Source organism: Haliotis cracherodii, unplaced genomic scaffold (assembly GCF_022045235.1).
Source record: "Haliotis cracherodii isolate W230 unplaced genomic scaffold, xgHalCrac1.p SCAF_6, whole genome shotgun sequence".
NCBI classification, from domain to species: Eukaryota; Metazoa; Mollusca; class Gastropoda; order Lepetellida; family Haliotidae; genus Haliotis; species Haliotis cracherodii.
Window position 1 is genome coordinate 52,132,612 of NW_027266319.1, and position 26,308 is coordinate 52,158,919.

The following is a 26,308-nucleotide window of genomic DNA, read 5'->3' on the forward strand; positions in this document are numbered from 1 at the left end:
CAGATCATGATTCTTGAATTCTCAGCGTCATACCTGTATCGTTAGGTTAACTTTAGTAGTAAACATCGAAGACTTTCATCTCTTCGGAGGGGCACGGGTGGCCCAGTCCCTTGGCCACGCTAGAAACCTATGATTGTGGGTTCGAATCCCGGTTCGCCCCGATTATGTTTCTAGGTTTGTCAGCACCATACCCGTGCTCGTGGGTTTCACCGAAGTGGTAAAGGTCTGAGACCTGCATCACTTCGGGCTTTCCTCCCACATTAAGCTGCTCGCCGCGAATAGCTGCAAAATTGCTGATGCGGCGTTAAGCAATATTCACTCACTCACTCCCACATTAAGCTGACACGCCATTATATAACTGGAATATTGTTAAAAGCAGCGTTAAACCCAACTCACTCACTCACTCATCTCTTCGGGCTCTCTTCAAACATTACATGAAAAACTGAAATATCTGATATACTACAGAAAACTGCATTTAATACCTCACTCAATCACAATATGACTTTAGTAGTGCCACCCCACTTTTTTTTCAAAACTATTAACTGCAATCTTGTTATTATGGTGATAATGTTTCAGTATCTGAGTAAAAGTAAACTGTTCTTTTCCTCAATTCTTTCACTTTCACTTTCACAGGAAGTACAAAGTCACTGATTTTCTGGTTGCTGTCTGAGATAGTGTTCTCGGTTCAAATTATGACCATTATTAATTTCTGTCGTTTCAGTTTTGTTTTTTGTGATAAAGTCATTTCCATTAAGTTGTTTCAGGTGCTATGAAAGCTGTAATGAATAATTGTGCATTTTATTTACAAAATCAATTCATGTTGTAGATCTAGTCAATCATTGTGACATCACTGACCTCATAGACATGTTTCATATTCTTGTAAATAAACAAGCAATAGCTGAAAATGGTTGTGCTTTCTGTGGTAGCGTTTGTGACACCATCTTCCATGTCTGCCTCCTTACAACAGGTTTTGAATCCCAGCCTACAGCAGGGGAGAGCATGCAGGTACTATGTACTGGATCTGGTGGTGGTTCCAGACAGATTGTTTGTCACCAGAGGCAACTAAACAGAACAGGTGCTCAGATACTCAGACTCGTTGGCTTGATTGCTGGTGTATGGTGAAGAGCGTCTTTCTGGAGCAAGGGAGTAAACTGACTTTATAAGTCCAGTTTTTACCTTTGACGAACTAGGCTGGAATCACCGAGTTACATTTTGGCTGGACTAACGAGTCTATGCATAGCCCAATCAAAATTTTTGAAATGAACTGGACATCCGATTCATAAACAACATGGATTTCAACATGCAGATTTCAATCGACTGCAGGATTTGCAAAACATGTGTACCGTCAACTGGGAGTCGACAGATATTTTTCAAATCTTTTCATGTTTTTTTATCAATGTGTTCAGGTGATTTGATGCATTGCGCAGGGTAATACCTGTTTTGTTACAAGATAGATCTTGATTATCTCTGGGATCGTCTTTAGAGGGTGCCGCCATTTTGTTTGAAGCAAATGCAAGAGATATGATAGATGATTGGTCAATAGAAGAGACATAACTCATAATAGTCACGGGTGGCTGCACCCAGAAATTCCAGCCTAGTTCGGCAAGGGTGGAAACTGGACTTATATAGTCTGTTAACTCCCTTGCTTCAGGAAGATGGGTTAAGGGATCAGGGTTAAATTTTTAGAATTGATGGGCAGCGACCTATGATTGTGTTGTGAGGCAACAGAGTGGATCAGATGGCAAGGCTTGATGACTTGATTGAGAAAGTATCATCATACCCCAACTGTATTGGTCTTTGCTGACAATATAATTATTTACAAGATGCTGGAATATTGTCTAGACTTGCCAACTGTTACAGACTTGCATGGCTGCATTGGATATATTTGTTGCAGGGTCTGTATGACAGACTAGGAATATTGAGTTGGGTGTTGAAACACAACCACACACATATGACAAATGACTGGTCCCGCAACAGCATAGGACATGGCCCATAATTTCAGTATTGGGTCTTCCAGCCTTTGGGTATTGCTCGATGGCTTCCTGGCAACGCCTGACTGAGAAATGTCTGGACCAGACTTAATGGGTTTTGTTCCTGAGCAAGCATTTACTGCCAACAGCCCTGTAAAGAATCCGAGCTTAATTTCCCATTCAGGTTCAAGTGAACCTGTGAGTCTTGGTATCCAAGTCTGTTTTGCTGGAGACCGCCTCCGTGGCCTAGAGGTAGAGCGTCCGCCTGGAGAGTGGGAGGTCCGGGGTTCAATTCCTAGCCGCGTAATACCAAAAAGACGTTAAAAGATGGTACTTGTTGTTACCCTGTCTGGCGCTCGGCATTAAGGGGCTAAAACAAGGACTGGTCGGCTCGGAGTCAGTATACTGTGTCTGAATGGGGTATTCATGTTAAACTGCGGCATGGTATCTCAGTGTGCTAGCACTGTAAATCAGCATCAGTCCGGACTAGTACAAGCAGCCACACACACACACGTGCATGCACGTCGCTATATATGTGCAATAATCTTGGACGCGACGTTAAACCCCATTTCACCTCACCTGTTTTGCTGGTTGTGCACTCTTATGAATGTAGATCGTATGAAGATTCCTGTAGTCCATTACATAATTAGGGTCGGTGTGGTAGCCTAGTGATTAATGCATTTGCTAATCACCCCGAAGGCCGTGTTCGACCCCCCTCATGAGTTCATTGTCTGGTTTCACCTGTCTGGCTTTGCTGGAATATTGCTATAAGTGGCATGAAACCATACTCAGTCATTTACGAGAATTATGTGAACTCAACAACGAGAGTGAGTGGGTTAATATTTCATGTCCTGGAGACGAACACTTTACTTATTAAAAGCCGCACAGTAAAACACTTCAGGTGAATATCAAACTCACTATAAAACACACAAGATTGATAACAAATCTCAATACAAGTACAGAAACTATGCCCCTGACAGAAACTTGACGAAAGCTCACGTGCCATGCATGGTATGCCCGTGCAGCATACTACCCTCGACTATCTCTAAAAGCAGCATATCCAAACGCTAACATTGCTTTAAAAAAAACTTTCGGTTTTAAACAGTTATTCCATGACATTGTGTGACCATGGCACGAAGGCGATTATCAAACGCCACAAGATGGCAAATAATCGGCATGCATAACGCAGGAATGTCTTGTAATGCCATTGGTCGGAATTAGGGGTATAATCACACTGTCGTAAGCCGTTTAGTCGAGAAACATGCTCAGACCGGTGATGTACAGGACCGTCCCAGATCCGCAAGACCTCCCTTGACGACACATCGCAAAGAGGGGACCTTCTTCGTCTCATACGCCGTGAACCCTTTTTAACAAATACTCGTTTGAAACAGCTGTGGTTGCCCAATCGACGTTTCAGCACCAGAACCTTCAAGAACCGACTGAAAGCAGCAGGACTGAGGGCTGGACGAGTCATAAAGCGTCCCTTGTTGAGAGATAACCAAAAAGCTGCTCGTTTAGCATGGTGTATTGCGCGATAGAGCTGGAATCTGAGAACTTGGAGACGGATCCATTGGTCAGACGAAAGTCGCTATCTGCTCCACGTCACTGATGGAAGAAGGAGAGTTTGGAGGCACCGGAACACAGACTACACCCCCAGGAACATTAAACCGACTGTTGCATACGGCGGGGGCTCGGTAATGGTTTGGGTGTGTATTTGATTGCAGGTTGGATTTAGTCACCATACGGGGCAGCTTAACAGGGGCTCAATACATCCGGGACGTTTTGAGGCCAGTCGTCGTTCCTCATTTTGACAACCACCCTCTTGCTACTCGACCTCAGTACATGGATAACAATGCCAGGCCTCATCGTTCGCATGCAGTCGTGGATTACATGAGGGCCAATGCAATAACGACTCTACCCTGGCCAGCAATGACCCGAGATTTGAACCCGCTTGAACATGTTTGGGATATTCTGGGGCGGCAATTACAGGCACGAGATCCTCTTGTACCAGATTTACGCCAATTGGAAGCAGCATTGCATCAGGAGTGGTTGTTGTTGACCCACCAACAGATCCATCGTCTGACTTGAGGCATGAGACGTAGGGTGGAATGCGTCGTCCGGGCACGTGGCGGTTATACCCGCTACTGATCTGTTTCACGTGTCATGTCAAGAAGATATACAAAAAACACTTTTTATAGGCAGACAGTGTAATTACATGACTAAATTGCGTACTTCTGTACGGATTTGTTGACATGGTATTTCCGGTGTTACGTGCTCGCGGTAATGTCTTTCCCTGGGGGAAAAAACATCAAAACTCATTAATTCGTGTATAATGCGCACCCCCTTCTACACAGCTGTGTTTTTAGACAAAAAGTGCGCACTATACTCAAGAAAATACGGTACCTATGTAACCATGATGTTTTTGTCAGTAAATTTCAATCACAACTCATGCAACACAATGACAACGAAAATAGACCGGGTCAGAATTTAGCCTGCATGTAATCGATTCCCAATTGCGAGGATCGATGCTCATGATATCAATCCCTGGATTAACCTGTCCAGTCTCGATTACAGACCGCCGTCATATATAGCTGGAGGTGAGGTGAAATCGGGTTTAACGTCGCGTCCAAGATTATTGCACTTATATAGCGACGTGCATGTACGTGTGTGTGTTTGTGTGGCTGCTTGTACTAGTCCGGACTGATGCCGATTTATAGTGCTAGCTCACTGGGATACCATGGCGCAGTTTAACATGAATACCCCACTCAGACACAGTATACTGACTCCGAGCCGACCAGTCCTTGTTTTAGTCCCTTAATGCCGAGCGCCAGACAGGGTAACAAATATATAGCTGGAACATTTCTGAGTGCGGCAAATAAACAACGAAAAGCCCAAGGAATGAATGCACTACTTTATTTACAGCAGTCTCAATAGCTCACGTGTGACATGTTACAAACGAAATACACATTAATATGTTACAGGATGCTATATACTTTAACTAGTGCTATAGTGCAGACAAGAATGATTATGATATTGAATGTCAGAATGACCAGAGATATCTCTTTTTGGAGCATGCATACCAACAAGCTTAAATATAATATATATCTATATATCTATATATCTTTTTATTTATAAAACAGTCCATATTCTTTCAAACATCGCTAGGCATTTAATATATGATAATTTAAAATGAAACGAATGGTGAATATATACATAATGCTGCGATGAACGGCATTTCTGCCCGTGACTTCGATTATACATAAATATTACAATGAAGACATTAAGTTGATTTGTGAATTCCACAATAAGCATCTGCAGCCTGCTGTTTCCTTACGACATCGAGATTATATTTAGAAGAGTGTGTTTCCGTTTTGTAAAAATCATATAGTAATACAAATTGTATTGTGTCAACCTTGGGAGAGCAAAATATATATTTATTGTTACTTATACAATACTCACAAGAAACATATTGAGAAGATGTTTCTCTGTACCAATTAATGACAAAACTAACATTCAATCAGTTAAGTGTTCCACGGTGTCTTTATTCCTATCGCGATGGCTGCACGTGATTTCCAAACTTTACACGCGAATCTTGCATGAGACAAATGGTGCGAGTCAAATGTCGAGTCATGGATCTATGACGTCACAAATGATGCGTTCATGAGCGTCGTTTCATATAACAAACTAGCATGTTCGTTTGTGCAGAGACCATATATTGGTATATGGTCTCTGGTTTGTGCATCAAACCACACTAATCTCTTAGTACAGTAATGTTGTGTACGGATGACGTCATGGACCAATTTTGCATTGTTTTAAAAAAATTAAAAATCATATTAATATGACACATTTCAGTTATTTTAAGCTAAATAGGGGTTTCAATTTAGGACACACACATATAAATCCCTCCACTGACACTGTGCAGAAGTGTTGACAGCAATCTCATTAAAATCAGATCGTTTTCTCTAACACGAAACCCCTCTACGTCAATATCTCCTTAGAATGTCGCGTCAGGTGTACTCTAAGAGATCTTAGACAGCGCAGTCTAAATGAAAGACGCATGAGGTCTTGAGCCAATCAGATGTCAGCTTTCTAAAACGAGTTTCGGTTTCATTTCGTTAGCAACTCGATTCGGAAATTATCATCTTAGCAGAGGAAGACTGCCCCATGTCACCGATAGTGCACTTTTTCTACGTAGATGCCATGACGCTCAGAAACGACTGTATATGTAAAATACCGATAAGAATTTAATAGTTTAATATTTTTGCATTCGGAATTCCCCATTTTTATTTGTTTACGAGATAGAGAAGTCCGACATGCTTGTCTGAATGTTTCGCTCTTTCGTACAGAGAATTTAGAAGCCTCGTCACTGATTGGCTGATCAAAAGTGTCCTCAGATCTTCCTCAGAGGTATCGTTTTTGAGTAAATGTTTGATCAGATTGTGTAGAAAGTCAACTGTTTTCGCCCTGAATGCTGGATTTCTCACTGCACTAATTCCTATAACTGCGTATCTTCTGATTTCAGTGCTACCTGGAACTGAGTCTCTGGTGCTTGATCTATCGGTATGACCCAACCCTTGTCATCGTCGAGGGGGACGGAATGCTGGGGGTGGGAGCCATTGACGGTGAGTGACGTCTCGGTCAACACCGCCTCGTCTTTCATCATTTCAGAGTCAGGTACTGGGTTCTCTAGCCCTTGATGCTCCTTGGTGTCCTTCAACTTGGCCCGCTCCTAGGGGAGATAACTCTACCTTTAGACATTGTTTAAACGACTCGGATACAAATCTCTGGATATTACTGGAGGTACTCATCTCTATACAGCGTTTTTAACAATATCCGGGGGCACGGGTGGCCCAGGCGTCTAAGGCGCGGCTTTCGCTGTGCAGAGTTGCGTCCCTTGGGCACGCCAGAAACCTATGATTGTGGGTTCGAATCCCGGTTCGCCCCAATTTTGTTTCTAGGTTTGTCAGCACCATACCCGTGCTCGTGGGTTTCACCGAAGTGGTTAACGTCTGAGACCTGCATCACTTCGGGCTTTCCTCCCACATTGAGCTGACACGCCGCGATATAACTGGACTAATGTTAAAAGCGGCGTTAAACACAACTCACTCACTTTAACAATATCCTCCCCGGTCACCAAGGGAGCACAAAGCATGATGGGCCGTGCCTGTTTTGTGAATCGAATCCAGGCCGCCCGCCGAACCTTGGAACACAACCCACATTCCTACTGCCCATACATACAATAAAAAATAAATAAAATTGTTTTGTCTTAATGGCGATGCATAGGTCAGTTAAATGATGATGTTATGCAAGTGGGTGAATACAAATCATATATTTGGTTTTAACATATCTGATTATACAAAAAAGTCACTAAGTCTCACAAAGTGTAAAACCTACACTCTATTGTAACATTACAGAGAGAGAGAGAGAGAGAGAGAGAGAGAGAGAAAGAGAGTGAGAGAGAGAGAGAGAGATAGAGACAGAGAGAGAGAGACATACACACAGAGAGAGAGGGAGAGAGAGAGGCACAGAGAGAGAGAGAGAGAGAGAGAGGGGGGCACAGAGAGAGAGAGAGAGGGGGGGCACAGAGAGAGAGAGAGAGAGAGGGAGAGAGAGAGAGGGGCACAGAGAGAGAGAGGGAGAGAGAGAGAGAGAGAGAGAGAGGGGCACAGAGAGAGAGGGAGAGAGAGAGAGAGAGAGAGAGCTCACCATGTCCTTAGTCCTGTCCCACTTCCTATGGTGGTGGAAGAAGCGGAGGTAAACGATGCCGAAGATCAGGATGAGGAAGCACACCGTTACCATGACAATGATGGCGATGAATAGAGGTAGCTTGTCATAGAACAGCGAGTAGCTGCGCCTAGACTTTGGAGGTGGCGTGGTTGGCTGTTCTCCATATCTGTAGAAGTCCCTCATCGTCCCCAACTGGAACCAGAGACATCTCGTTACGCAGCAAAACCAATACAGTCAACAGTTAGAAATGAAACATGCAGGCATAAACGAAATTGGTTCATTGTTAGTTCTCTGCGTCCTGTAAATAATAGATGGAGGCTGACCATTTGTTTGTTTGTTGTTTAACGCCGCACTCAGCAATATTCCAGCTATATGACTGTAAATAATCGAGTCTGGACCAGACTATCTAGTGATTGACAACATGTGCATCGATCCACGCAATTGGGATACGATGACATGCATTAACCAAGTCAGCGAGCCTGACCACCCGATCCCGTCAGTCGCCTCTTACGACAAGCATAGTCGCTTTTTACGGCAAGCATGGGTTGCTGAGGACCTATTATACCCCGGATCTTCTCGGGTTGACTGACTATTTGATATTCTAGGGTATCTTATCTGAACATAAATGTCTCAGAAAATTGTTGAAAAAAAATAACTTGCCGGACACAAAAATGACATTGTTCCAAGATTATTTTTTTTATTTTAATAGTTTTAAATAATAATTTTCTGGTTTTGCAGCTGCAGCTGAAAAAATCTAATCTCGATACAAAAGCCAGGGTCCAGAATACCAAATGTCGGTCCTAACAATACTGGCCATTATACATTCTAGGCAGATTCCTCTTGTTTGTAGGGGCGGTCGGGTAGCCTAGTGGTTAAAGCGTTCGCTCGTCACGCCGAAGACCCGGGTTCGATTCCCGACATGGGTACTAGGTGTGAAGCCCATTTCTGGAGTCCCCCGCCGTGATATTGCTGGAATATTGCTAAAAGCGGCGTAAAATCAAAATCACTCACACTCACTCTTGTTTGTATTTCTGCATTAGACCAAAGTTGATTAAACTGTAGCTCGTGCAGTTGTCCTTGAAATTCGAGGTCATAGATGTGGATACACTTTATTTTGGACATACTGTATACTTACATGACGCGTACACTGTTGGGTGTTCAGTCTGTTCTCTTTCTGAAGATATTTCAGCATGTTGATGAGATCCCCAGCTGCCATTACAACTGCAACATCGTGAAGCGGATACAGTGTAACGAAGTGTTTGTTTGTTTGCTTTATGACGGTGCACTCAACAATATTACAGTTATATAATGGCAGCATGTAAATAATCGACTCTGGATCAGACAATCCAGGGGTATTGTGAGCAACGATCCCCGCCGGGTTCAATGACACGACCAAGCCATCCAACCTGATCACGCAATCCAAGTCGCCAAGAACGACCAGTATAGGTTGCTAGGGACCGCTTCTAACCCGAAATCCCAACCGGTTTCCAGTTTTCTCACCCCTGAAGACCAGTAATATGGTGATGGGGGCACATTGTTCCCATGGTCAGCACGGGGCACCAGAGTTAGAAGCAAGAAGCAAGATGCAAGAAGCAAAAATTGGGTTCCAGTTTACAGATTTCTTTTAAAATGTATTACAGTGTTTTGGATCAAGTGGCATCACTCATGACCACAATAATAATATTATTATTGACCGAACATCAAATGACCGGACTCATATATACGGAGGATATAGCTCCGTGGTCAAGTGGTAGAGCGTCCGCCCGGAGAGCAGAAGGTCCGGGGTTCGATCCCCGGCCGCGTCATACCAAAAGTTAAAAGATGGTACTTGTTGTTACCCTGTTTTTTGGCGCTCGGCATTACGGGGTTAAAACAAGGACTGGTCGGCTCGGAGTCAGTATACTGTGTCTGAATGGGGTATTCATGTTAAACTGCGGCATGGTATCTCAGTGAGCTAGCACTATAAGTCGGCATCAGTCCGGACTAGTACAAGCAGCCACACACACACACACACACGTGCATGCACGTCGCTATATAAGTGCAATAATCTTGGACGCGACGTTAAACCCAATTTCACCTCACCTCACCTCACCTCAGGATTTAGCCTCTATACACACCTCTCCCCACTGATTCGTCGAAAACAACTCTCAGGACTATGGTCGCTGTCGTCGAGGACGTATCCACTGTCATCACGTTGACATCGCCGGCATTGAAGGTGTGTGCAGTCTTACGTCCCGTCTCGTCATAGGTGTTCAGTAGCTCCGACATGCACTGCTTGACACTCGCAGTATAATTTACGTTAGTCTGGAAGAGAGTTAAACAAAAATGCTTTCATGGAGTTGGAACCACTGTTCATTTCAATAAGACCGCCTCCGTGAGCGTCTGCCCGGAGGGCGTAAGGCCGGGGGTTCGATCCCTGGCTCCGTCATACCAAAAGACGTTAGAAAATAGTACTTGTTGTTTCCCTGCCTGGCGATCGGCATTAAGGGGCTAAAATAAAAAGTTGTCGGCTCGGAGTCAGTATACTGTGTCTCAGTGGGTATTCATGTTAAACTGAGGCATGATGTCTAAGGGGCTAGCACCATAAATCGGCATTACCCGGGACTAGTACAAGCAGACACACACGCCCCCCCCCCCCCCCTACTTAAATTCCCATTTCACCTCACCTCATTGCAATAACACTCTCTTATTTCAGTTCACCAGACATGATTTTTGAAGTTGAGTTTCATATTCAAGTATATATTTCAAAGCATATGTTTTTATTTGTCTTTTTGCCATCACTTGATTGTCTGGTTTGCTTACGAACCGCCGTTGCAAGGCGAGGGTACTGCTGTGGGCGTCAGGCAACAAACACCGTTCTATGCAAACTGTATGAGTTACGAGTGCTGTCGGTAGGCATTCGCGGACCCATGGTGCCATGCCATTTTCAGCGATCCATCCATATGTATTTCACGCCCAAAGGAAAATCAGGACTGCTTTTTCTCAGGCGTTGACCTTATATGTTTCAATAACATGCTATCTTATGGTAAAACATATCCCCAAAACCATTGGTTACGCAATCAACTTGGAACGATGTATCGTGTGTTTAACATGGTGGAAACTGCTTACTCACAGAATTGCACAGCATTGGTACAGAGGTCCAAAATCGGACAAAAAACCGGGCAGTTCGATCCTCCACTGTTTGTTGTTTAATCGAGTCTGGACCAGACAATTCAGTGATTGACATAGTGAGCATCGATGTACGTAATTGGGATACGGGTGAGTGAGTGAGTCATTCACTCTTGTTGGACAACAATATAAGGATCTATACCGAAATAGCGCATCACATTAGAATAAAGACGTTGCCATCCATAAAATAGTGTGAGTGAGTTGGGTTTAACGCCGCTTTTAACAGTATTCCAGTTATATCACGGCGTGTCAGCTTAATGTGGGAGGAAAGCCCGAAGTGATGCAGGTTTTAGACGTTAACCACTTCGGTGAAACCCACGAGCACGGGTATGGTGCTGACAAACCTAGAAACATAATCGGGGCAAACCGGGATTCGAACCTACAATCATAGGTTTGCAACTCTGCACAGCGAATTGCGACGCCTTAGACGACTGGGCCACCCGTGACCCCTAATTAGGATACGATGACAAGCATCAACCAAGTCAACGAGCCTGACCACCCGATCCCGTTAGTCGCCCCTTGCAACAAGCATGCTTTGCTAAAGACCAATTCTAACTCAGAATCCTCACGGGAGGATGGTGGTCAGCCACGTCGCAGAGCCTGAAAACACGGGGTCATCATAGGACCAGCAGGGGTGGGGGGGTGGGGGTGGTGGTGGGTTGGGACCTATTCTAACCTTTGTCCCAATTAGGGGTAATCCCTCTGGGAGATGATGCTACTTACGTCAGTTGCAAACTCGAGCACAATCCGCCCGTCAAATGAACCTGGAGGGGATGCGCTGGTTGCTTTGGTAGATCCAGCCTCAGTGGTGAAGACTGCGGACTCGGTGGAGGAAGAACCGGGAGATCCAGAGGAAGAACCTTCTGTCGAATGAACGGGTGACGTTGACTGTGTGGCTGAAGATGATGAAGTTGTAGACGCCATAGTTGAGGACGAAGAAGCCGCTGATGTAGAGCTGATACTGGATGTCGTTTCCTGATTGGTGGATCTGTCCACGTGACCCCCTGCAGCTGCAGCTGTACTCGAGGAAGAAAAGGTGGAAGAAGAACCCGATGTCTGAACCGGAGCGGCTTCGGTCGTCCTGGCAGTGCTGCTGGCATCACCTTCAGTGGATGTGGCATCAGTTCTTGGAACATTATTAGGATGACCAGACATTCCGCCAGTGCTGCCTGTCGTCCAGTAGTCACCACTTGTCGTCACTGACGCTGTAGGAGAGGGACCAGGAGCTGTAGACTCCTCTGTAGTGACCGAGTCATCATTTGGGGAAAGTGTTGCGGTAAACGGAAAAAGACCCCGTAACACCGTCGTATCTGGTGACGGCGAAGACGACGTCGTTGTTTCTTCAGCTTCTGTAGCGGTAAAGTAGAGTCGATAGAGGTTAACAGTGTATTAACTGTATTTGAAAAAAATATCATAAAATAACACATATCACTGACGAACCTATCTTGGCTTACAATAAGAGTTTACCCTTTTTAATTACTATTACAACAATAGATTTCGTGGTCTAAACAGATATAGAAACAAAAGTAAATCTCTTGAAAGTATGTTCATATGGTTAAATAGAAAAAAACTTATGGAAACCTGCAGCTCCGTTCATTAATCGCGCGACCCTGAAGAGTTCCCTTCCCTTCCCTTCCCTTCCCATGTTAATCTTCTGACATAAGTCATAAAAAAAAACATCCACTATCTGTCTGTCAAACAACGGACTCAATTTGAGATTCTGCTTCTTGTCCATAACGACGAAAACACCTGCCCATACTTGAGCTCTCTGCCTCTATCAATGAGGACGTCATCTTCCAAATACAAGTTTAAGACACGACTAATAACCCATCTGTTGCACATAGCCATGACTTTTAACATGCGTATAACAACAACAACAACAATAATAATAATATTAATGTACCAGGATCACCCAAACTCTTTTAGCTGCTTTTTTTTATTTTAATATCTAAATAATAATAATAATAATAATAATAATCATTTGAAAATCTTACTTACATAAACACCAATGAGAGGTGTGCACATGACATGATGTGTATATATTTATGCAGTGACATGCTTGGTGTGCTTTGACTGTATAATACCATGCATGAACAAAAATATGAACCGGCTAACTCCGAACTCTCGATGGTCAGGGAGAACAATACCTGTATTTGTTACGCCAGAATCAGTCGTGGTTCCAGCTGTAAGGAGATTGTCAGGACAGTCAATAACATGATGGTTCATCTTACAAGACTATTCATTATCACCGCAGTACTCGTTCTGACGATCTCTTTTCCATGACACATTCGAACTCCTAACAGCGTGCTACCAGTGATTTTGATACGCGGAACAAATACATTACCAAAGGCAAATACATTATTGGCTAGTTCCCTTTTATTCAATGTCACATTGGAGGAACAAAACACAGTGATACAGGCATAGGGGACGCAACTGACATCAAATTTTGCGGTGTCTTGACGACTAGGACACCGTATTCTGAAGGTCGTATGTCCATACTTAGATACTAAATTAAAAAAAGTATAAAATGAAAAGTGGAAGTAAAAAACTCAAAGCAAAAAATACGCCAATCTATGTGAACCACATATTCATGGGAGATGTAAAATTGCACTGTCTGTTAATAAGGTACACGATAATCTTCGGTAAGAACTATTAACGTCTGTGTTTTTCACAAGAAGATATGTTGTTGCTAAAAGAACACCCAACAGTCCAAATAATCTATTAAGTATGGCCTTTTAATTAAGGCACAAAACGATTTGCCTATTTTGAGATTGTATCTAGACCTAAGTACTCATGAACTGTTAAATATTCATCAATCAAACATAATTGTGTTTGAACAAACTGGAAATAAGCTTGCTCGAGTCTAGTGCCCCTTTAACACACTGAGAAACTATCAAGTCACTTATCCTCGGATATCCAGTTTCATGTATTTCATTTGTTTGCCTTGTTTGTTGTTTGACCTGCACTCAGCAATATTCAAGCTATATGACGGCGGTCTGCTTATAATGCATTGTATTGACATTAGCATCACTCTACGTTGTTAGGATACTATGACATGTATATCATTTCTCGTTTGGAAGTTTCGGAAGTGACGTCATCACCTTTCTCCCTTTATCACTGACTTAGCACGGGACTTTTCTTGTTCCTGTTTTGGTGACTATTATTAGTGACGTTTCTTGGGAATACTGCTAAAACGAAGTTATGGTAGCAATGTGGCCCACATCTTCTCGAGGCAATGGAGTTAACTGACTGTATACGTCCAGTGTCGAACCTTGCCGGAACTAGGCTAGAATTCTGGAGTTACATTCTGGCTGTACAAACGAGCCTATGCATAGTCCAATCAAAATAGCGCGACGAACTAGACATACGGTTCGTAATCTGCATGAATTTCAACATGGAGATTTTGATCTGACTGCAGGAATGGCAGATCGTCTTGACTGTGCGCCGCCATTTTGTTTGAAGCAGATGCATGTGATTGTGAGAGGTGGAATCTGATTGGTCAATTAAAGGGACATAACTCGTAATGGCCACCACGACTGGTATCTTTCAGCGATTATATGTTTAAAGTAACAGACTAAACTCGGAAGATAAGGCACCAGATGAATTTAGTAGTATATATATCTGTAAGGCGTTTTAAAATTGCAAAAAGTTATATTTCATTTCAGCACAGAAGAACTCCTCAGAGAAAGTCTTTCAAACGAAGCAGGGATATTTATAAAATAAACTTTATCTTTGAATTTATGGTTCTGGAGGAGTGCCTTCAAACATAAAATCAATTTTTTAGCATACTATACATAAAAGAATACGAACTGAAGTGTAATAAATATAATGCCATGGTACTGCAGCTCACCTAGCTAGGGAAACATCAGTTTAAAAATGTCAACAAGATAGACAATTAAAAACATGTTCAAATATATTCTAGGGGTAAAAACATTAAAATCCTAAACTTTCTAACAACAGGTACCTATGTTTGGGGTTGTTGTATCGTCACGGTCAGGTGTTGTTTTCTCAGCTGAAACAAAGGTATTTTGGCTTAGGGGGACGTTTTGTAGTTAATGTTGAATATTGTTCTCAATTCAGAAATTATACCTATTGATCGCTAATCAGAAGACAATCAACTGAAACGGTATATTTAGCTGTCACGAAAATAAAGATATGTTTATACCTATATTTGGTGGCGTTGTAGTATCACTATCACGTGTTGTTTTCTCAGCTGAAACAAAGGTATTTCTTCTTAGGGAGACATTTCGTACTTTGTGTTCAATATCATGTTCTCAATTCAGATATTATCAGATCCGATTTTTTATTCGGTAGTTAATGCCACATAGCCCAATGTACAGTTGACATTTTCAGTTTCATTTTTTTCAGTCACGTGATATACATGATCTATAAATAAGCTATATGACAGAGAATATATGTTTCAACAATGTGGCTAAAGAACAGCAGAGTTGTTGGATTGTATAAGACTGATAATTATCATCTTGTTTTATGCCTATTGTTAAACATCGGAATATATTTTTCTCTGAGATGTTCATACTTATAACATACTAATAAAACATGAAATTCATCCTCAATCTTTCCTAAATGGCAGTTTTACAGATACCAATTTCAACGTCCCTTTTTTCACATCGACGTCTAAAATTTACACTGAAATTTGTATAATGACACACTGAATTTACATTTACATCTCACATACTTATAGAATTTACATTTACATCTCACATACTTATAGAATTTACATTTACATCTCACATACTTATAGAATTTACTTTTACATCTCACATACTTATAGAATTTACATTTACATCTCACATACTTATAGAATTTAACTTTTACATCTCACATACTTATAGAATTTACATTTACATCTCACATACTTATAGAATTTACATTTACATCTCACATACTAATAGAATTTACATTTACATCTCACATACTTGTAGAATTTACATGTACATTTCACATACTTATATAATTATCTGGTTCTATAGCAGACGTGATATCATTGTGATGGCTTTTTGACTATACATGTCCTTTTACCTTTGTTTAAAAGAGTAAAAGAACAAATTTGTATCCCCTACATCTTGGGGATCCACACACAAAAATAACCACATAAAAAATCAGAAATTATACCCATTAATCGCTACTCAGAGGTCAATTATACTGGAAACGGTATATTTAGCTATCACGAAAAACAGTATGTGAATGTTTATACCTATATATGGAGGCGTTGTGGCATCACTATCAAATGTTGTTTTCTCGGCTGAAACAAAGGTATTTGTCGGTTAAGGACCTCAATATATACATCAGGTCAGAAAAATACTGTCAAAGTAGAATTATGCTTTATAGCAGACTCCGAACTTTCTGCAATCTTTCTAATGTTTGGAAAATTTCTTTTCATTTTGATGATTTTAATTCAGATTTCAAAAGATAAACAATACATTTTATTTATCTATTATATATTCATGAAAATATCAGTTTTGCATATACCTATATTTGGTGTTGTTGTGACGTCACTGCCCAGCGTTGTTTCGCCAGCTGAAGAAACAGCGAAAGCGTTGTTACCGATGTTTTTTATAAACATTTCAGAGTCATAATCATAAACATAATCGATGTCACACTTGATCGGCAACTTTAAGCTTAATGTATACAACAAACTCAAACAGGTATTGCAGTGTTTTATCATATTTTAACGAACCGCTTCCGGCCTCCGTTCTTCCACTTCCGGTTGCCATTATTAATTTGTTTTAACCGATATGTATCGACATATCCATATGTTCTTTTTACTGCCGACGTGACAATAAGTTTAACTCACCCTTTTCTCTAAGAAGTGAATAATACGGTACACTTTTATTATGCTACCAACTCCGAATACATGACTGTCAAAACCACTGACCATTGGTCAACACTCGCACCTTTCCCTAACCTACATTCGGCTTGTCCCGGAAAGCCACGGGTTGGTCACGAACGACGTTAAGCTTTGCCACAGGGGGAGTTCAGTCAGATCATCTCGGCTTATTCCGTTAAATACGTTAAACCTCGAGCAGCAATGGAGTACGATGAACTAAAAATCGGGATTGTGCGAAGCTAGATGGTATAACACGACGGCCTCTCGGATAACAGGTTATTCTATGCTTAACAGAAATTATGTACTTTAATTTGAAGGCAAAAATAAATTGGAGTGAATGAGTTTATTACAATGCCACTTTGAACAATATTCCAGTTATATCACAGCGAGTCAGCTCAACGTGGGAGCAATGTCCGAAGTGATGCAGGTCTTAGAAGTTTACCACTTTGGTGAAACCCACGAGCACGGGCATGGTGCCAACAAAACAGAAACAAAATCAAGGCGAACCGAGGTTCGAACCCACAATCATAGGTTTCTGGCAGGGGACGCAACTCTGCACCCGTGCCACGGAAATAATTGAAACATGTGTATGAGGTTCAGGACTTGCCGCCAGGTGGTTGTGTCACGTGATCACCATGCGCCCAAACGAGTTCCAATAATGGGTTCCTGTCAGTGCTGACCGAGGACTTAAAGGGGCACTGATCTAACGCCATTCTCCGGACTGGTTGTTGCCTTTGTTATTGTTTTTTCCCCCGTGAGTACCCGGATGATACGCAACGCAACTGAGCGTGACCAGAGACTGGGCTACCGTCTGCAAGGACAGCTAAATAAACTTGGAGGCTGGAGGCAATATTTGTTTTACGCATTTTTGCATAAACACTGATTGGTTAACTGTGATCTATAAAGATTCGACAAAGGGCGCATGTTAAATAATTTCTTCAGCCTAAACAAACAGACAAAAAGAACGGCGGAGCTCATCGGAAGTCGTCATTTGGAAATACCCCAGATGGTTATAGTTTAATACTAAAAAAAAGTATCCATGCAGTGAAAGCATTTTCGGATTTCGGATTGTGTAATACGATTACTACTCCCTTGTTGTCATACACGTTTTCTCGTATAACCCTACACTTGTGTATTTGTCGTCATTCACTTGATGCTCAGTTAATGAATTTATTACAGGTACAATTAGTGGTAGCACCACTTAGATTACCTGACAAAGGTTCCCATTTGGCATTTATTGTGTCTGGGGTAATTATTCAATCTAAATCCAGGTTTGAAGTGAGGTTATGTAATATGCACGTGGCAGCCCAGCAAGAGATGAATGATCAGTTGATTTACTTTTTTTTTGTAAATCAACGGATCGTTCCTAGTCATCAAAGGATTAACAGAAAATACGTTGATTGATTAATCACTGTAATCTTGCACAGTGGATATGTCAAAAGTGAGTGTTTACATGTCTAGGTTTACTAAAACAAAGGGAATACACTCATATCATGGCGTGAAGTGCCGATGTAAAAACAACACACAATTTGTTCAAAGGGTTAACTGATAATACGTTGATTTGTTGCTCATTGTTATCAAACTCAATGGATTTTTTAGGAACCGTCGACGTAATGAAAATAGTTGTCACGTGGCCTTTCTCAGCCGACCCTTGAGACTTGACACCCGAAACGATATATATCTTTTAGAATATTTGATAGTTACAGAGACACGTGACATCGAATAAGTTATTTTGTATAGCTGCAGACGAGTGGGATATTATTCCTTTGTGTGGATATTCACGGATACATTCCTCGAATAAGGAAGCTGCCTATTTATACACATAAATTTGGTAAGTTGTAATTATGGTATTTGCATTTTGTTTTCCTTCATTTGAACCGATTCGTTCTTGTTTTTCTACGTCTTGGTTGGGAAATTCTTCAATCCTTTGTAAGCATGTATAGATTACCGTCAATTTGTAAAATGTGATTCTCTCAGGCAATTTTTAAAATGTGTAAATATTTCAGTCATTTTGACTAAAAAATCTGTCCAGATTGATTAAGACGATCAAAAGGGCCTACAAACATCACAACAGATTATTATGTAGGATTAGAAGCCAAACAACATAGAAATGTACTTTTCAACGTAACATTTTCAGTCTCTTGGTGATGACATTAAACATCAAAATGTTTGGAATTCGTTATTATAATAATACAGATGGAAATGTTTTTCAGTCACTTTGTAAAATAACTGAATATTTAGACGTTTAATAGATATGTTACACATTTTGACAGTAAAAAAATATACACACTATAAAAAAGCAATGCTCAGGTGAAATATTTACTTTGTGTTGCAAGTCAAGATAGTGTAAACGAAAATCGCAAAATTACCAAGCAAGTGACTTATCAAAACTTCGTCACCATTACCGATGCTACCCACAAAGATGCCTACATTTCCTTATTATCTCGAAAACTGTATTTCATTTTGTTGATCAATGTGACCATACGCTCTTATTACTACCGGTATCCATAAAAGTGACTAATGCGCTTACGAATGGCGCAACAGAGGTCGCGAGCTAGTCTAGATTTCTGCTCTACATCCGGGTACTCACTGGGAAAAAACAATAACAAAGGCAACAACCAGTCCCGGGGAATTGCGTTAGATCAGTGCCCCTTTAAAGAAGCCAGTGGCATGAGTGGTGCAGGAAGCATTCAGAAACTATTTATCGCTGGGGAACGGTTTGCGAATATTTTACGTCCGTTTCATTTACTTTTGTGATCTTTGTAATGGGTTAACAACACACATCGTAGTGAAGTTTTGAAAATGTTCAGTGGGAGGAGTGGGTTAAAAGTTACACCAACGCTTCGTGCGTTCCCAACTTATGTCATATTCGTGACAACTCGTCCCATTCCGGGACAAGCCGAATGTATGCGAGTGGTGACGAATGATCTCCACAGTCGGATGTTGCATTGGTGCATTGACAGCATTGAAGGCGCCAACCCAACTCGAGGTATCCAACGTACTTCATAAATTTGTCCGGACATCCAATTAAGAACAAGTAAATTAGACTGATATTTCACATACATGTAGTATGCACGACCATGCATACTCATACGCTTAGGCTATATAATTTATTTATTGGTCACTCTTTAAAAAACACCCGAAAAAAAATTTTCAACATATACTTGCAGCGGTGTACCAGGGCCCCGTTCCATAAAGCGATATTAGCACTATGACTGTCGTAAGTCTATGTAAAAGTATGGGAGTTACCTTCGTCTTGGCGCTACGATCGCTTTGTGGACGGGGCCCTATTTAATGGCATTCAGCGTAAGGCACCGTGTTCGAAATACGCATCAGTCGGAAAGCGCACGTTAAATCTCCAAAGTAAGTAAGTAAGTAAGTAAGTAAGTAAGTAAGGCAGCGCGGCATCCGGAATACCACTTAACAGGGCTCGGCATCCGGTGTAATTAAAGGGGCTTGGCACCCTCTGCAGTGGTCGTGACACCTCGGAAAGTATGGGTATAACAGTAACATTGCCACTAAGTCGTCACAGTTCTTTCGCAACAAAAAATTATGGAATACAAGCTTAGATGGAATTGCGGTACAATTATTACCAATTTATCAATTATAATGTCACTTGTATACCTATATTTGGGGATGTCGTGATGTCATTGTCAGATGTTGTTTTCTCAGCTGTAAAAAGAGGGGTTGAGTCTTAATCAAGATTGCAGTAAAATCACCATCAAACCTTGAACAGAGTATAATTATGTTCAAGCGAATTTGTATAAAACCATAGATTGCCGTACTTCCTCGAGTAAACGACTGGATTATATTTATTTCAGACACTCTTTACCCCCGATGTTAAAGCGCAAAGATAATAGTGAGGGGAATTCCGTGCATAAAATTATCCGTTGTTTAAACGAGGAAATACGGTAAAATATATTTCGGAGAAAATGTTTTAGATAACAGTGAAACATTGATATTAGAAAGCTTAAAAATTGTATGTTTATGAAATATATTTGTCTGTTCTTGTCGAGAGACCTCAATGATATATCAGTGTGTCAGGTCAGTCGATGACGTCGATACGTTCATATGTTCTGTGTATAACGTGTGTTCTCCACTGTTCTTCGCGATCTTAGTGTCAAGAAGCACAATTACGATATAAAGCACACTTTCACTCGAGTGAAATAGTTTCATACAAACGTTTCATCATAAAATATATAATAACTACCTATATTAGGGCTTGTTGTGGCGTCGCTGTCAACTGTTGTTTTTTCAGCTGCAAAAAAAGAGTGTTCGGAGTTGCATGGTTCACAGTCATCCAGACGAACTTCTTACGTTTGCTAAGTAAGCTCTTCACACAGAGCCCAGACCAATCATCTAACAACAGTTGATATCTAAGGGTGTACGAAAAATACTGTGAAGTGAGTGAGTGGGTGAGTTTAACGCCACTTTCAACAGAATTTCACATATATCGTGGCGGTCAGTTTCGTGAGATGGGAGGAAAACCCAAAATGCAGGTTAAGGTTGCAACTATGGTAAACTCACGAGCATGGTATGGTGCACGAAAACCATTGATCCGAGTTGGAGTAAATGTAGGATTCGAACCCACAAGGATCTCAAAATGCACTGTTTGTGAAACAATACTGTGTCGGTAAACAATCAGGTTGAGAGAACTTCGGATATGATTATTATGATGTTAAGATAGCATTTATAAATGAATAATATTTTGCAAAATGACGTAATTTGGATGAGGTTTCGCCTGTTTAAGGGCATATTACGAATACGCACAATTTCAGCAGTTATTACGTTTCCTACGCATTGAAACCCCGTTAATCCGATTATACTTAAGGGATTATGTTAATTCGTCCGGCTTAACAAATATCCGGATTTAAGCATCAATGTCAATGCGTAATACTCGTCATACACTTATCGGTATAACGAGGTTTCTTGATTATCGGGGTCCGCTTTACAAGATTTCACTGTATATAATTCCACCATATCCAGAGTTGACTTTCAAAACACCCGGTGTCTGTGTCGTGAGTGACTTTCAAAACACCCGGTGTCTGTGTCGTGAGTGACTTTCAAAACACCCGGTGTCTGTGTCGTGAGTGACTTTCAAAACACCCGGTGTCTGTGTCGTGAGTGACTTTCAAAACACCCGGTGTCTGTGTCGTGAGTGACTTTCAAAACACCAGGTGACTGTGTCGTGAGTGACTTTCAAAACACCCGGTGTCTGTGTCGTGAGTGATCATTATTTGGTGTGGTTCTTCGGTTAGTAGTTTTGCAAGAATGCAACAATTTGTTAAAGAGAAGTTTGTGAAGACGTACTTGTGACATCGCTCTCTGGTGTGGTTTCCGTGGTTACAGTTGGTGCTGTCGTGGCTGTAAGGGCAGGTGAAAGAATTGAAAACAAAAAAACTTAAAGGAGGAATATAATCAAAATGAAACCTTTTTCACCATCCCGTGCATATAATACTACATTATAAAATATGGAAAGGGTTGGTTAGTTGGTTGTTTAACGCCGCATTCAGCAATATTCCAGCTATATGACGGCGGTCTGTAAATAATCGAATCTTGTCCAGACAATCCAGTGATTAATATCATGAGCATCGATCTACGCAATTGGGATCGATGACATGCATCAACCAAGTCAGCAAGCCTGACCACCCGATCCCGTTCGTCGCCTCTTACGACAAGGATAGGCATCTTTTACGGCAAGCATGGGTTGCTGAAGACCTATTCTACCCCGGAATCTTCACGGGTCGGGGAGGGGGGAATGGCCCGAAGTGATACAGGTCACAGACGTTAACAAAATTGGTGAAACCCACGGGGACGGTTTGTTTTTGTTTTATGACGGCGGTCTGTAAATAATAGAGTCTGGACCACTCAGTTCAGTCATTGATATCATGAGCATCTATCCACGGGATACGATGGCATGCATCAACCAAGTCAGCGAGTCTGACCATCCGATCCCTTTAGTGGCCTTTTACGACAAGCGTACTCGCCTTACACGGCAAGCATGGGTTTCTGAAGACCTATTCTAACCCGGGTCTTCACAGGTCGGTGTACGGTTCTGACAAACCAATGATCATGATATGTGATTCAAACCCGGAAACATAGGAACTTTGCAGGACTAAGGGACGCAACTCTCCACATCAAATTGCGGCGCCTTTGACGACTGGATCTTACAAAACAGGACTTGCATGTAAGATTAGAATATGAAACTAATTACCCTGGCTCGTCTCCGTCGTGATGTCGCTCGAACTGGTGGTGGTGAGGGGTATAGCTAATGGCAGAATATAGTTGAGGTTGATAGAGATATATTGTTAATATTATAAGTTACATATACGTAATGCAAGATAGGAAGAACGAGGATACATACGGGAAAGAAAAGGAAACGTATACTTAAATACTTTGATAGGGATATAGACAGATACAGACTAACGGTTTCTATATACACTCATCTCTATACGGTGAAACCTCGTTAATATGGACGATATGTATCGAATTCAGCAGGTTTTAAGATTTTAGCAGAGCGTTTTAACCATGATATAAAGAAATACGTTTACGTCGTTTCGACGTTGACGTCATTGTCTAACGACGTTGAGGTCAGTGCGTAGCACCGCAAGCGTTTCTTCATACGTATAAAGGCTTGGCATAGACAGTTAGAATGTACTGGCGGTAAGGTCAAATGATAAGCTTGCAAGTCGAATCCAATATTTTTAAAAGGGTGGTTCCACCCAAGACCAAATCACGAAGTGAACAGGTTGGCACATAAGGTGTCTGAAAAGGGTCGATGGGGAGCAGTTCCGTGCCCGCTTGCACCCCACCCCCCTTGATCAGGGTTACGGTGTCCAGTTTAACGAGGTTCCACTGCAGTGCGACAACGAAACCATTCGTAGACTATAGTCTGCACGAAGCAGAAAAGGCAGATTCTTGATTTCCCATACATAGGATTACATACAACATACATAGACAGGAGTAATGATGTGAAATACGAGGAGTCACTCACCTCGAAGTGGTAGAATCCACATCAAGTTAAGGGGGGGTTCATGACAAAGGGTGGCGCGATTATATACAGAAAATATGGCGAATATACCAGATTGGTAAATGTTATTCCGACCTAAACTTTTATAGCTATGTCACGAAGGTGTTCTTCGTGTCCAGTTGTGTCGACAAAAACAGTTTAAGAAAGAAAAGTTCCTTTCTTTCCGCAGATCTTTATAAGTGCGAATGAAACGGCAATTCTTACTATATATGCTGTAGCAGCGTAGCCATTCATACTTCTATTTATCGCATTTATGTTGTAAAAAAAGGCAGCCAACAAACAACTGTTTTGGTCTGACATTTAGTCCCAGAAATAGAAAACAAAAAAAATAAAATCCAAATGGAGCCTAGAACATTCCTTAACTTCCTTGAGGTGAGGCAATCTAGACTTGCCAAATCAATCTAAACTTGAGTTGGACTCCTTTTTTAATTTATTCTCTAGGGTCTGCGTGACATTCTAGACCTACAGAGGCGAAGCGCGATGCTTGCCGCCATTTTGTTTTGCCGCCACGTTATTTGCCGACTCGGGGTGAAAATGAATCTATTGAAATTATCTATTGTGTCTGAATGTTCAACCATAGGACCAATGCCCGTACAAAGATTTCGAAATAGTCTACACCTTTATCATATCTCCACTACTTTGTGTTTTTTGTTTTTGTTTAAAAAAAATATGTTTTAATAATAAACATCTACGTAACATCAATGTTAACATTTACAATCTGAGTACCAGGATAAATCGTTGTGTTTCAGTTACCGAGTGTTTTCTCATCTCATATTACAGAGGAACCGTTAACCACAAAAACAAATTTCTGTTTATGAATATATTTAGATGACGTTCCCCTCACCCAAACATTCCTCGTAAGACATACAGCGTGGCGCTCCCCTCGTGCACCAGACCATACCTTCATTGCACCAGTTGGCTGTAACAAAACTTCACTGCATAGAGATTCACCTCCCCAAAACAACTGGCATTAACAGCTAGCGTTTAAAATGAGTGTGTAAGCATGGTTTTAGCCGCTTTGAACACATTCTCGATCGTCTAGGGTATTATAACTATATTCTGTTAAGAGAAATTCGGATGATCGGAACCACATTTCACGTCTAATACAATGTAAATAGCGTATGCTATATCATGCAAGCTGGTACCGTAGTTCCTGCAATGTATGTCATGAATTGTTTTTTCTTCATGTTTTTCAACCGGTATTGTTGACTGGTTACTAGTTTGTTTGTTTGTTTGTTTGTTAACGCCGCACACAACGTAATCCATATATATGAAGACGGTCTGTAAATAATGGAATCAGGACCAGACAAACCAGTGATTGATATTGTGAGCAACAATCAACACCGTCCGGATACACGCAATCAACCAAGTCCCACAGCCTGATCACCCGATCCATTAAGCTGCTTTTTAAGATGGGTATTGGTTGTTAATGGTTTATTCTAACCCAGAATCCCCACAGACTGGTTGCGGTTCCTCAACCCAAGAAAACTTTGATATTTATCACAGGAACTACGGTAACAACAATGTTCGTGAATTGGAAGGGTATCACTATAGAACAGACGTAGTAATACAATATATGTACTATTCACCAGGAGAGAACATACAGAAATACATCAACAGGAAGAAATGAGACATGAGGTGAGAGAATTGATGCTGCATATTTGATACATATTAGGAACCAACCATTTAATATTCTGGGGTGTGGTCGGCCGAATTGTTATTATTATCTATTTATTAATTTCAAATATTTAATATTTTTCATTAATTAAGCTTTCCATTTGTATTGGTGGTCTTGAGGTCAAATTATGGTGATTATTTTAAAAAAATTAAAAAATTCAGGTACAAACTATTACAAAAGACAAAAGAACCACCACCACCCTACTCCCCGATTATATCAAATGGTTGTTCCCTTGTTCAAGGATTTCTCATAATTGGAAAAAAAATATCATCTGGAATCTCCCACAATAACTTTCACAGGACTTATCGGCCTGAAGCCTGTCGTTAAGCACATTGCTTTTATCGATATGTAGATGGCGAAGTTCCAGTTCTCATTATGATTTGGATAGAATTAACAGGAGAGGGACACGACTCACGGTTAATGAAGTCTTGAGTTGTCGATGGTGTCGATGACGATGGCGTGGTTGTGGCGTCACTTTGAGGGGAGACGTCTTCTCCATACTTTCTGAGGATATTCGAGGGAATCCTCTCTCTTGGGTCTGAAACGCACAGTGTTGTATGTTTGTTTGTTTGTTGTTTAACGCCGCACCCAGCAATATTCCGGCTATGTGACGGCGGTCTGTAAATATCCGAGTTTGGACCAGACAATCCAGTGACAGACATAATGAGCATCCATCCACGCAAATGGGATCGATGACATGCATCAACCAAGTCATCGAGCCTGACCACCCAATCCCGTTTATCGCCTCTTACGACAAGCATAGTCGGCTTTTAGGGCAAGCATGTGTTGCTGAAGACCTACTCTACCCCGGATCTTCACGGGTCGCACAGTATTGAGAACCTTTGGATGTTAACATTGTCGCACCCGTTTTGTGAAGCACATACTTT

At 41.3% G+C, this 26,308-nt stretch overlaps 1 protein-coding gene across 8 annotated transcripts in view; it reads right to left on the bottom strand.

Annotated features, from left to right (window-relative positions):
- Nucleotides 1-4,867: 4,867 nt before the first annotated feature.
- Nucleotides 4,868-26,308, bottom strand: part of LOC139444806 (uncharacterized) — a 33,589-nt gene continuing 12,148 nt past the window's right edge. Inside the window, exons 5-20 of one of the 8 annotated variants that reach the window (XM_071225765.1) lie at nt 25,837-25,959; nt 24,588-24,662; nt 22,928-22,981; nt 22,024-22,077; nt 20,924-20,971; nt 20,338-20,385; nt 16,356-16,403; nt 16,081-16,128; nt 15,031-15,078; nt 14,830-14,877; nt 13,013-13,048; nt 11,589-12,214; nt 9,815-10,001; nt 8,833-8,918; nt 7,677-7,889; nt 4,868-6,699 (exon numbers count right to left, since the gene is read on the bottom strand). In XM_071225765.1, the coding sequence (XP_071081866.1) occupies nt 6,466-6,699; nt 7,677-7,889; nt 8,833-8,918; nt 9,815-10,001; nt 11,589-12,214; nt 13,013-13,048; nt 14,830-14,877; nt 15,031-15,078; nt 16,081-16,128; nt 16,356-16,403; nt 20,338-20,385; nt 20,924-20,971; nt 22,024-22,077; nt 22,928-22,981; nt 24,588-24,662; nt 25,837-25,959 (1,976 nt within the window). In that variant the 3' untranslated portion in view covers nt 4,868-6,465. The remainder of the gene's footprint in view (nt 6,700-7,676; nt 7,890-8,832; nt 8,919-9,814; nt 10,002-11,588; nt 12,215-13,012; nt 13,049-14,829; nt 14,878-15,030; nt 15,079-16,080; nt 16,129-16,355; nt 16,404-20,337; nt 20,386-20,923; nt 20,972-22,023; nt 22,078-22,927; nt 22,982-24,587; nt 24,663-25,836; nt 25,960-26,308) is intronic. The other 7 variants (XM_071225768.1, XM_071225769.1, XM_071225766.1 and 4 more) reach the window with 7 other exon arrangements.